This window comes from Solenopsis invicta, chromosome 8 (assembly GCF_016802725.1).
Source record: "Solenopsis invicta isolate M01_SB chromosome 8, UNIL_Sinv_3.0, whole genome shotgun sequence".
NCBI classification, from domain to species: Eukaryota; Metazoa; Arthropoda; class Insecta; order Hymenoptera; family Formicidae; genus Solenopsis; species Solenopsis invicta.
The window spans coordinates 18,612,910-18,626,271 of NC_052671.1; the positions used below are offsets into that span (position 1 = coordinate 18,612,910).

The 13,362-nt window shown below is 38.5% G+C and overlaps 1 protein-coding gene across 1 annotated transcript; it reads right to left on the bottom strand.

Annotated features, from left to right (window-relative positions):
• Positions 1 to 8,186: 8,186 nt before the first annotated feature.
• On the bottom strand, positions 8,187 to 8,681 carry LOC120358560. Its single transcript, XM_039453138.1, has one exon. The coding sequence runs from the start codon at positions 8,679 to 8,681 to the stop codon at positions 8,187 to 8,189; it is 495 nt and encodes a 164-aa protein (XP_039309072.1).
• Between the last annotated feature and the right edge of the window lie 4,681 nt (positions 8,682 to 13,362).

Genomic DNA, 13,362 nt, shown 5'->3' on the forward strand with positions numbered 1-13,362 from the left:
TGCGCGGAAGTTTAGGTTGCGTTCCGAAATTCACCTTTAGAGGCTCGAATCTGTCATCGCAACTATCAAGCGGTCGTGAAAAAGGTTTCTATCTGCTTTTATCATCGACATACAGAATGGACTGCTGATGACCGTGGTGGGGGTAGAAAGACACATAGAGTGAGAGGCAGACAATACGAAGAACGGTCGTTCTCTGTCTACTAAAGGCTTGTTTTCTATTCCTGCACTAGACTGCACTGGAACGTTCCTTCTTGCTTTCGCTAACTTTGAAACATCTATCTATAGGCTTGTTTTCTATTCCTGCACTAGACTGCACTGGAACGTTCCTTCTTGCTTTCGCTAACTTTGAAACATCTATCTATTTCATTTTAAGTGTACACTTATTTAGAGAGTTCAGGAACAGAAAACAAACGGTATTTCATTTTAAGTGTACACTTATTTAGAGAGTTCAGGAACAGAAAACAAACGGTAAGTTTGATTGGTGTTGTGGCCCCAGCAACCAATCAGACTTAGTAGACAGAGAACGAACGTTCTTCGTATTGTCTGCCTCTCACTCTATAGGTGTTTACGATAACTAATCGGATCTCGGATTGGATTGAACAATGGTACTCAACGTAAGTATAGAAAATTTCCCTAGGCTAATCGGATTGACGATTGCTGTCTCAAATGTAATCCGATTGATGACGAAAGCGTGGAGACCGAGAAGCATGCTTGAAAAGTCTCTTTATTTTTTTAAATAATAACACAAAAAATCAAAGATTAAGTTACAAAGAATGATTTGAATTTAGATTTATTGTAATTTTTTTTGTCTAAACACTGGATTTCGTTTAAATTTCTGTTTGTAAAAATTAATTAATCTATTCTAAAGTTTGTGGTTATATCGGAAACAAATCAAAATAAATAAAACAATTATTAATTATTAGGTACATATTAAAGCATATAATATTTCAAGCATATCATATAGAATTCCTGTTTATTATAAACTTAGTAAACATAACTTTGAAATTATTCAACTACATTATACATTAATCAATATTAATTTATATGTTAAAAATCAATAATGTTTCTAAAAATGTTCTTTTTATTCTTTTCCAGATCGTAAATAAACTTCAATTCCATGAATAAATAAAAATTACTGGAAAATGGATTTATATGAAGAGGGCATTATTGAACAATATCAATTTGTGCTAACTTAAAATTTGTAAAATCTACTTTTCTTTATTAGTTGTTTATTAGAGAATAATAATATAAAAATGTAATATACACATAGAGTGTAAGATAAAGATGTGTAGAATTAACAAGCCAGTAGTAATAGCAAAGGTAGAGGGGGAGGATAAAAAGTGGGAAATTATGGCAAATAAGAGTAAGTTAAGAGGAGGAAAGATATATATAGAAAATGATTTATCGTGGGAAGAGAGAAAGATACAGGAGAGAATACATAAATGGAAAAGAGAGCAAAGAGGGAATGGGGTGGAGGTGAAGGTAGGAACGGGGAGAGTCAAAATAGGAAATACTTGGAAAAGCTGAGGTGAGATAAAGAAAGAGATAGATAAAGATAGGAGGGTAGCGAGAGAGGAAGGGGGGAGGGAATGGGAGAGGGAAAATAGTACAAATTTCGAGTAAGCCAAGAAGGGGAAGGGGGGAAAGCAGAGAGGAGTAAAAGGGAAATCAAAAGATTTATGTTTTGGAACATAGCAAGAATATGGAGGCAAGATATGAAATTTTTGAAATTTGTAGGGAACATGGAGTATGTCTGTTTAATTGAAACTTGGGTAGAAGAAAAGGGGTGGGAGAAAATTAAGGGAAAATTACCGACGACGCACAGATGGATATATAGTTACGCAAAAAGGGTAAAAAAGAAAGGTAGAGCAATGGGGGGATTTATTGTAGGGATAAGGAAAGACTGGAAAAAAGATAAATTAAATTTAGAATGGGAGGAGGAGGATGGGGTGATTGTAATAAAAATCAAGGGGGAGGAAGGTGAGAAAGATTATATAATAGTAGAAGTTTATGTCACAAGAAATTGGGAGACGATAAGAAGGATAATAGAAAAAGTGGTAGAAGAGAATAAAGAGGAGTATATAGTGGTAGGAGGGGATTTTAACGCAAGAATTGGTTTAAAAGGAGGTAATGACGAAGAAGAATGGAATGTCGTAAGGAAAAGTAAAGATAAGGTAATTAACAGCAGGGGCAGAGAACTAGTAGATTTAGTGAGGGAAATAGGTGGGCGTATTATGAATGGGACAATGATAGGAGATAGGGAAGGCGAATACACTTATATAGGAGAAAAGGGCAGCTCTACGATTGATTATGTAATTGCGAACGATTATTGTATGGAAATTGTAAATAGTTTTAAGGTTGTAGGGCGGCCGGACTCGGATCACATGCCTCTTGTGTTGAAAATATTAGAAGACAGAGGAAAAGAGATGTATGAAGGAGGAGAAGAGAGGAGAGAAGAAGAGGAATGGAGCTACAGATGGAAAGAGGAGGACATAGTTTTATATAAGGAAAGGACAGAAGCAGAAGACGTAGAGGAGATAAATGAAAGCACAATAGAAGAAAAATGGAAGGCGTTAAAAGATTTGGTAAAAAATGCAATGATAAGAGTAAGAAGAAGAAGAAGAAAGAGGAAACTAGGATACAAGGAATGGTGGAATAGGAGCTGCACGAGGAAGAAAAGGACAGTTCACATACAAAGGCTGGAGATTAGGGAAGTCGAGTAGAGAAAGATTCTTGGAAGAGAGAAGGAGATTTAAGGAGCATACGGAGGAGAGGAAGAAGAAATGGAAGGAGAGAGAAGAAAAGGAGCTCAAGAAATTAAAAAATGAGGCTGAAGTGTGGAAGGTGATCAATAAGAAGAGAGGGAAGAGCAACTGGATGGAAAACACGATAAGTAAGGACAGCTGGAAGAAGCATTTCAAAGAACTGCTCGGAGGAGAAGAAGTAGAAGAGGAGAGGGAAAGCGAGGTGAGAAAGTTTGAGGAGATGGAACAAGCAGAACAGGGACTGAAGATAGAGGAGATAGAGAGAGCAGTAAAGAGATTGAAGAAAGGAAAGGCAGCAGGGTTCGACGAAATTCCAATGGAGGCGTGGAAATATGGAGGAGGAAAAGTGAAGAGAAGATTAGCGGATTTGCTGACGTGAATATGGAAAGACAGCGGAATTCCGGAGGACTGGAAGAAAAGTGTCATAGCAACGATATATAAGAAAGGAGACACTGAGAAAATGGAGAATTATAGAGGGATATCGTTGCTATGTACGGCGTATAAGATTTACGTGGAAGTTCTGAGGAAAAGACTGGAGGAGGAGATTGAGCGTGGGACCTTAGTGCCTGAGAGCCAAGGTGGCTTTAGGAAGGGTAGAATGACCACGGACAATATTTTTGTTTTCAGTCACCTGATCCAGAGAAAGAGAAAAGCAGGGGAAAAAGGGAAAAAGGTGTATGCCTTTTTCGCCGATCTGAGTTCGGCTTTTGACAATGTGAACAGAAAGAAACCAAGGTCCGTGGATTGGCGTTGGAGGGGAAGGAAGGTCGTTGCATCCACTTCAACGATGTGGAACAAAAATGGCGGCGGCCATACTTTTACTGCACACTCGCTCACTCACACAACTAATAGCTGTAGTACCTACGTACACTGACAATGACTCGCTGTCTCGAAAATGGCGGCTATGCAACGACCTTCCTTCCCCTCCAACGCCAATCCACGGACCTTGAAAGAAACTATGGGAAACTTTGGAGAAGAAAAACATCAATGGAGGACTAATAGAGAGGTTGAAGGAAATTTATAGAGACACAAGAGCAGCAATTAGGACGAAGAAAGGATTATCGGAAGAGTTCAAGACAAAGAAAGGTGTAAGACAGGGGTGTGTTCTGAAGGGCCTCGCACATGAAATGCATAACGTAACACAAGCACAACATCAGACCGATGGGCCAATGAGCATCCAGCATAAAGTCGTCATATTGATTTACATAACATTTTCATTGGTCTATTGGTCTTATGTTGTGCTTATGTTATGTTATGCATTTTATGTGCGAGACCCTTGAGTCCGACGCTTTTTAATTTGTATATTGCGGATTTGGATGAATGGTTCGAGAAAAGAGGAATAGGGGGACTGAAGCTAGGGAAAGATAGAGTATGGATGTTGGCGTATGCAGACGATTTAGTATTACTAGCGAAAAATAGGGAGGCTATGGGTGACATGATGGGAACTTTAGGAGGGTTTTTAAAAAAGAGGAATTTAAAGCTGAATACAGATAAATCGAAAATGATGGTGTTCAATAAAGATGGAAGGGAAAAGAAAAGGAAATGGGAATGGGGAAAGAAAGAAATCGAGGAGGTGCAAACATTCAAATATCTTGGTTTCAATTTTAATTGGAGAGGAGATTATGATTATCATATAAAGGAATTAAGGAGAAAAGAAAGATTGGCAGCTAATATGGTATGGGGATTAGGAGAAAGGATCTGTAGGGAGGATTTCATAAGGAGATGGATGTTGTTTAAGTATTTGGTAGAGAGTGTAATGTCCTATGGAGTGGAATTATGGGGGTGGGAGGAAAGAAAGGAATTAGAGAAGATTTCACTAGATTATATAAGATGGATGTTCAAAATAGATTTCTGTACACCAAGATATTTGATTACGCGAGAATTAGGGTTGGACAAGCGAAAAGTAGAATGGGGTATTAGAGCGAGAAGATATGAAGAAAAGATTGAAGAGATGGGAGAGGAGAGATGGATAAAAGTGTGCTGGTTGGAAAAAAAGAAGGATGGATGGAAAGATTTATATGGAAGAGAAAGGGAAAAATATTATAATAGAAATGGCTGGGGGGTTGTCGCGATAGATGGTATGCCAGGGATAGAGAGGGATTTAATTAAGGAACTAAGGGAAAGAGAGAGGGATGTACAACGACAGGAGGAGGAGCGTAGAATTAGAGAGGCTAAATATAATAAGAGATATAAAATATTCATGGATAGGAGCAGGATACCTTGTTACTTGGGCTGCGTTCCGAAATTCACTGCCAGTACTGAAAATCTATAGTATACGTAACATGAACTATAGATTTTCAGTACTTGCAGTGTATATCGGAACGCAGCCTTGGAGGAAAGCGAAGTGAGAAAAAGGAAAAACGGGGAAGGAATAAGAGCGTTGATGAGATTGAGATGTGGGAATATAGAGGTAGAGAATAAATATTGGTTAAAAGAGGAAGAAAGAAATTGCGTATTCTGCGAGATGGGGAAAGATAGTTTAGCGCATTTTACAGGAGAATGCGAAATAACAAAAGACTGGTTTAAGGAGTTAGGAGAAAGTGTAGAGGAAAGGATAAGTAAGTTAGAAAGCGATAGTTTAGATGAAAGGAAAGAGAAGGTGTTAGTTAAATTCTGAAGGGAAAAGGAAAAGTATAAAAGTAAAAAGGCAGAAGAGGAAAGGGAGAAGTAAGGGGAGGGGTGTCGATAGGTATATTGGATGGGCTATGTTTGTGACATGTTCTATGTATTTATGTAATTGTTATGTTATGTATTTGTTATCTATTTGTTAGTTCAATATGTATTCTATGCTACCTGTTATTTTGTTTTTGTGTACAGTATTCGAATAGAGAGGCGCGTATATATATAAAAGAATTTATATAAAGTAGACACATGAGCATAAAGAGACTCAATGTCTCTAGAAAAATATGGCGGAAGAAATGAATGAAGTAGGGTAGAGAGAGAGTAGGGAAAGTGTGGAAGGATGAATGGAATTAAGGATTTTCTGTAAACCAAGTCCCGCTTCTTGGCGAAAGCTGAATGGTACAATAATATATATATATATATATATATATATATATATATATATATATATATATATATATAGTGACGTGGCAGTTTTATCTGCCTCGCCACAATATATATTTATTATAACTCTCCATTTCCCGCCAGTCGGAATACGCCAGTGATTAGCCACCACAAGAACGTAGTAGCCACAAAGTACAGTCTTAAGTTGCCCTCTAGATTCATAGTCATAAATCAAGCAAATGCTTTAGTAAAATCTCAAGTCAAGACTTGTCCAAGACGATCTTGTTTAGAAATGTTTTGTTCGGTCTCGACATGATTCATAGACAGATCTTATTCAAAATAAGAACAGACTTAAGACTATTTTATTAGGGGGTGCGCACGATTGGACACCACCACTCACAGCGGCCGATGCCTAGAGTTTTTCCGTTGGTTTGGTTAGATAAGTCAAGATGATTGATTGGTGTCCAATCGTGCTGTGTCCAAAAGAGTGTCACCCTTTTATTAGTCATGAATTCATAGTCTTGTATGACGTATATACAGCCAAATAAGACGATCTTCGCCAAGTCGTGGTCGAAGTGGACTTAAGCAAAGCTGTAGGCCGGTATTCATAGTCGATTCTTATAGATAGATATTTATTACTTCGGCTTATTTTACATGCCAAGAAGGGACTTGGTTTACAATGAGTTCCTTACCACACGCATCCATCCATAACCCATACTTTCGCCTCGTGGCCGCTGCCTACCTATCCTACTATTTACATCCTTATTACCTAATATTTACAGTTCTTTTACTCTACTACATACATTCTACTCACAAATTTACTTTGTACTTTATTTATACTTTCGTTTGCCTATTATCATTTCGCCTTATCCTGCTCTTTGTGTTACTTTACAGTCTCTCTTACCTTTACCTCTATTTCGATATACGCATATATACGCTTACGCCACTGTTTACCCTACTTTTACCTAATCTTATACCTTTACCTCTTCTATTGCTATTGCCCGTTCTATTTATTAACGTCTATTTCCTTTCCTAATTTCCTTTCCTGTTCCTTTATTTCTTTCCTCATCTTTTTCACTTTCTTTCTCTTAAGCCATATCCTTCCTAAAATCCTTTCCTTAATCTTATCGAGATTATCTTCCCATATTTTTTCCATAATCTCGTCTTTTCCTTTGCCTAATTCCGCCCAGTCCCCTTTCAATTCCTGACATTTCCCTATGTAGTGTTCCATATTATCCCAACCTTCTTCGCAGAACACGCATTTTCTTTCCTCTTCTTCTAACCAATATTTATTTGCCTCTTCCATATTTCCACATCTCAAATTTATTAGTGCCCTGATTCCCTCTCCTCCCTTTATCTTATTTAAACTTTCTATTTCTAGGTACTTAGGCCCGGATTCCCTGCTCTTTACCCCTATTTCTCTGTATTTCTTGTTGTATCTTGACTCTAAAATCCTACTCTCCTCTTCTTGCATCTGTATATCCCTCTCCCTCTCAATTATCTCTAGTTCCATCTCTCCCCCGTTCTCCTTCCATGCCTCTACTGCACTCACTCCCCAACCATTTCTATTGTAATATTTTTCCCTCTTTTTGCTGTATAAATCCTTCCTTCCTTTCCTCTCTTTCTCCATCCAACAGTTCTTGACTAAATTACCTGCTACCCCATTTTTGATCCTATTCTCATATCTTTTGGCCCTTATTCCCCACCCTATACGTAATTTTTCCATTCCCAATTCCCTGGTTACAATGTATCTTGGTGTGCAAAAATCTAATTCGAACAGCCATCTAACGTAATCTAACATTATTTTTTCCAACGCTTCTTTTTCTGCCCAGCCCCATATTTCCGCTCCATACGCCATTACACTCTGAACCAGGTACCTAAACAGAGTCCACCTCCTTCTGAAATCATTTCTCCCTAATCTCTCACCTAATCCCCACACCTTATTTGCTGCCAACCTTCCTTTTCTACTCAATTCTTTTATATGTTCCTTATAGTTCCCTTTCCTGTTGAACGTGAAGCCTAAATACTTAAACTTATTTACCTCCTCTATTTCTTTATTTCCCCATTTCCACACTTCTTTCCTTTCCTTTCCTTTCCTGTTAAATACTAATACCTTTGTTTTCTCCGCACTTAACTCTAATTTCCTATCTCTTAAGCACCCTTTAAATGTTCCCATCATGTCCTGCAAAGCTTCCCTATTATTCGCAACTAGAACTACGTCGTCTGCGTACATCAGACTCCATATCCTCTCTTCACCGATTTTTACCCCTCCTACCCCCCTATCCCTTAACCTATTTTCTACTTCCATCATATATTAATTAAAAAGAAGTGGACTTATTACACAGCCCTGTTTTACGCCCTTCTTTGTGTAGAAGTTCTCTGTTGTTCCATACCTCGTCCTCACTGTCATCTCCGTTACCTCGTACATCTTTCTACTCTTCTTATCATCTTCTCGTCCAAGCCATTTCTTCTCATTATTTTCCATAACATCTCCCTATCCACATTGTCAAATGCCGCCTTCAAATCTGCAAACAGGGCGTATATCTTTCTTCCATCTCCTCCTTCGCTTATTTTTCTTTGGGCCATGTGGCTGAGAACAAATATGTTGTCTATGGTCGATCTCCTTTTCCTAAATCCTGCCTGATTTTCTGACAACAGACTCCTCCTTTCTACTTCCTTCTCTAATCTATTCCTTATTATTTCTGCATACACCTTGTACGCCGTGCATAGTAACGAGATGTCTCTATAGTTTTCCATTTTCTCTTGGTCCCCACTTTTATATAAGGGTACTATAATACTCATCCTCCAGTCTTCTGGCATCTCTCCCTCTTTCCATACTTGTTGTATCAGCCTTATTACTTTTTCTCTCAAAAAACTTCCTGCATGCATCCACATTTCCATGGATCCCATCTATCTCCGCGGCTTTCTTCTTCTTCATCCTTCCAATTGCCTTGTCTATTTTTTCTCTCCCTACATCCTCCTCCTCTGTGCAGGGGGAGCCCTCCTCTGTGCAGGAGGAGCCCCCCTCTCTGATAGAGAAGCCCTCTTGCGGCTCCTCCCCCTCTCTCTCTCTTCCCTTCCTCTCTCCTTTCCCTTATTTTTTCTCCTTCCAAAAGTTCCAGGAAGTACCTTCTCCATTCTTCCTTGCTTCTATTATTTTCTTTCCAGACTTTTCCCCCTCTCTTCTTGTTTATATATTTCCATACGTCCGCTTCCTTTTTTAATCTCTTCAGTTCTTCTTCCTTCTCTCTTTTCTCCTTTATCTTTTCCTGCAGGAATTCTTTGTACCTTACTTTTTCCAGCATATACTCCTCTCTTTCCACCTTCCTTGACTTCCATCTCTTATGCATCCTTTTTACTTCTCTTTTCTTTCTTGTACAGCTCCTGTTTCACCAGTCTCTGTGTCCTAACTCCTTTTTTTGCCTCCTTATTTTCCTTTTAACCATTGCGCTGTAGACTATGTTTTTAATTTCCTGCCATCTTCCTTCCACCGTGACTTGTATCTCCTCTCCTCCCTCTCCTTCTTCCGTTGCCTTATTGAAGCTCTCGATCGCTTCTCTATCCCATACTATTATTTCCGCTTCCGTCTCTTTTTCCTTTCCCTCTTCTTCCGGATGCTCCTCTTCTTCTGCTTCTCCTGTTCCTTCAAGCTCCAGGCACAGAGGCATGTGGTCTGAGTCCACCCTTTCTCCTACCTTAAAATTAACTACATTTTCACGCATCCTATTGTTAACCATTACATAATCTATCACGGTGCTACCTCTTGGTCCTATATACGTAAATTCTCCTTCCCAATCTCCCTCCGTTGCCCCGTTCAAAATACTCCACCCTTTTTCCTGTATCCATTCTATGAAATTCTCCGCTCCGTTCCCTGTTTTTTTGTCCTTACTGCATCTTCCCATTCCCTCCTCCTCATCTCCTCCTCCCATCTCTCCTATCCTCAAATTTAAATCTCCTCCTAAGACTAGTTTTGCCTCCCCTACCTCCTTTAGAAGTTCATCTAGACCCTCCCTTAATTTCTTCTCCTTCTCTTTATTATAAATTGATACAATATATACCCTTTCCTTTTTCATCCTTACCTCAGACAGAATCATTCCTTCTACCTCCCTACGGCATAAGCTACCTCCATCCATTCCCCATCCTTTCTTTTTTCCAATCACAAAACCTCCCATAGACCTTCCCTTATTCTTAACTTTCCTCGCATAACTGCACCACCACTCATGAGTTTTCGGTAACCTTCCCTTTAAATTTTCCCAACCTTTTTCCTCTATCCATACCTCACTGAGACTTATGAAGTCGAAGCCTCTTATAAATTCCCAGAATTCTTTGTCCTTGTTATTTACCCCTGCTACATTCCAAAACAAAAACCTTCCCTTCCTTTTTCCTCTGTTTTCTTTCCCTTTTTTTATATTTCTGGTTTTCTCCTTTTTTTCCTCCCTAAACCTACTTTCCCCCCCTCCCCCCTCCTCCATGTTCCCTTCTTGGCTTAGCCGAAATTCTGTCTTCCTAAGCTATCTTCCCTCCTCCTCTTATTTTCCTCCTCCCTCTCTATTTCTGCCCAATCTATCCATTCCCCCCCTATTCTCACCCTTCCCCTTCCCACTTTTACAATTTTTCCTTTATCCCTCTGTTCTTTTGCCCACCTATTTATCTTTTCTTGTATCTTCCTATCCTCCCAACTTAAATCGTTTGCTATAAAAATTGATCCTCCCCTTAGCCTATTTTTATTTTTCATTATTTCTTCCTTTTGTTCGCTGTTACTTAATTTCACTACGATTACCTTTCCACTTACCCTACACTCCTCTACCTTACATTCTACCTCTAATTTATCCCTAAACCATTCCCTTAACCACGTGCATCCTTTATTTTTATCTCCTTCCATCTCCTTCGTTTCCTCGATCCCCCTTATTATTATATTACAACGTCTCTCTTCCCTATCTTTCTCTGACATCCATCTCTTTATTTTGTCCACTTCTTTATCACTTAGCCCTGAGCTAGCCCTACTGTATTGTGAGAACCTGCTCGTTACACTTCTGTCGTCTTCCATTTCGCTCCTCCCTGCAACTTCTTCTCTCGCGCTTTCCCTCTCTAATGCTTCTAACCTCTCTTCCATTTTCTCGAGTCTCTCTTTCCATAGCTTTTCTTTTACTTTAAATTCCTCTACATATTCCCTCATTGCCTTTCTTTCCTCCTTTATTGCATTCAGTTCCCTGCCTATCTGGTCCCTAAATTCCCTTCTTTCTCTTTCGCAACTGCAATGTTCATCCTTTTCCGTCGACAGCCTAAAAGTTACCTTTTTCCCTCCTTCCTTATCCTCTATTAACTTTCTCTGCCTATTGTCTCCCTTTGTCTTCCCTACACCTCCTACACCTGACCCTCCTGCACTGCTCGCGCTCCTCGTCGACATAACCTACGTTTTTCTGTCCCGTTGAATTTCACTTCGCCGCTCTATTCTCCCTCTACCCTGCTTTCTCCCTCCACTCGCCCTGCTTCCTCGCTTTCCTCCCTTACCTCTTACCTACCTACAACCCTCCTTTACCTACAATTTCGCTCTTTTTACGCTTATCGCTCACACACACGCTCTGCACACGTCCGCTCTCACTCGCCACACCTAACCAAGTCCCCATAGTCGATTCTTATATTTAAGATCATCTTAAGTATTACCTTAAGATGCTATCAACCAATCAGAGAGCTGTATTAGCATCTTAAGACGTTACTTAAGACGATCTTGAAATAAGAATCAACTATGAATACCGGCCGTAGAGTACTATTCTAACCTCAAATTAATGTTTGCTGGAGTTGAAATACTTAAATTTCAAAGAATGATAACAAAGATAAGACCAGTTAATCGTAGATTTTTAATTCTTTTATTCTTGTAAAAACATGACTGGTATTGGAAAAAATATAAAAAATATTTTTAATTTTTTTACACAACTTACATTAATATGCTCTTTATGCAGTTCTTCGATCTGTGCAAAAATTGCATAAAATAGCTGTTAAAATTTATAATTATCTATTATTTTTACTACGATTAAAATATAGGAGTGATTTGTAATAATATAAATATAATAATATAAACAATATTGTTTTATAGGAAGAAATATATTATTAGGAGTACAAATTGAAAACCGCCGTTTTCCAGTAGATGGCGCCAGCGGTAAATGCTGGCGCCAAACGTTAGATCAAAAATTTTAAATGTAAGGTTGGGCATCTGGCAACTCCTTATCATTGCAGCAATTCCTTATCATTGCAGTTGTGAATTTTTATCGGCGTTATATATTTTTTTGTGATCGAAAATGTCGAAATTTGTGCCCAATAAGCGTCATTTGCGGGAAGTTTTGCTTTTTGCCTTCAATTCGAAAAAATCTGCGGCTGAGGCGCGTCGAATGATTGTAAAAACTTATGGTGAGGCTTCCATTAGTGAAAGAACGTGTCGAGAATAGTTCCAACGCTTCAAAAGTGGTGATTTCGGCGTAGAAGACGAGAAGCGTCCCGGACAGGTGAAAAAGTTTGAAGACGCACAATTGGAAACATTACTGAATGAAGATTCATCTCAAACGCAACAGGAGCTTGCAGATTCATTGGGCGTGACTCAACAAGCTATTTCACATCGTTTGAAAACCATGGGAATGATCCAAAAGCATGGACACTGGGTGCCATACGAATTAAAGCCGAAAGACGTCGAACGGCGTTTTTTCGCGTGCGAACAGCTGCTCCAACGGCAAGAACGGAAGGGTTTTCTGCATCGTATTGTAACCGGCGATGAAAAGTGGATCCATTATGATAATCCAAAGCGAAAAAAATCGTGGGGCTACCGCGGCCATGCATCAACATCGACGGCCAAGCCAAACATCTATGGCTCGAAGCTCATGCTGTGTAGATGTAGAAAGTATGTAGAAAGATAGCCATTTCTTAGTTTAGAAAATTTCCCCATGGACAGAATCAAATTGGGTGTACACCCAAGGACTTTGATTCTGTCCATAGGGAAATTTTCCAAACTGAGAAGTCGTTATCTTTCTACATACTTACAGTTCATGATTAACAAAACGACCAATAAGCTCTAGTCGTTTCATTAATCATAAACTGCGAGTATGTAGAAAGTGGTGACTTCTCAGTTTGGAAAATTTCCCCATGGACAGAATCAAAATCCTTGGGTGTACATACATACATTGAAACAGTATAAAAAAGAATAAGAAAAGCTACGCAACGGTACCACTAATTATTTTATTTGTATTTATCATAAATATTTACATAAATATTTTTGTAAATATTTATTCTTTATTTATCATAAATATTTTGGAAAATATTTAATAAATATTTTAACAATATTTTAGATAAAGATTTTTATAATCTTTTCCGTCATATATATAAAATATTTATAAAATATTTCTATAATATTTATGAAAAATATTTATGATAAACGTTTATTAATATTTATCATATATATTGTGTGTTATCTGGGTTCTTCTTCAATCGGCTCCGGATAAAATACTACAGACCTAGTTTACACCGAACACTTGACACGCATACTAACAAGTAACTTTATTAAATTGTTTTAATTTCGACAATACGTGTAAATGTATACGTGATA

What these genes read in the sequence shown, in the direction of transcription:
- LOC120358560 (XM_039453138.1), bottom strand. Translation starts at nt 8,681, where the DNA reads ATGGGATCCATGGAAATGTGGATGCATGCAGGAAGTTTTTTGAGAGAA.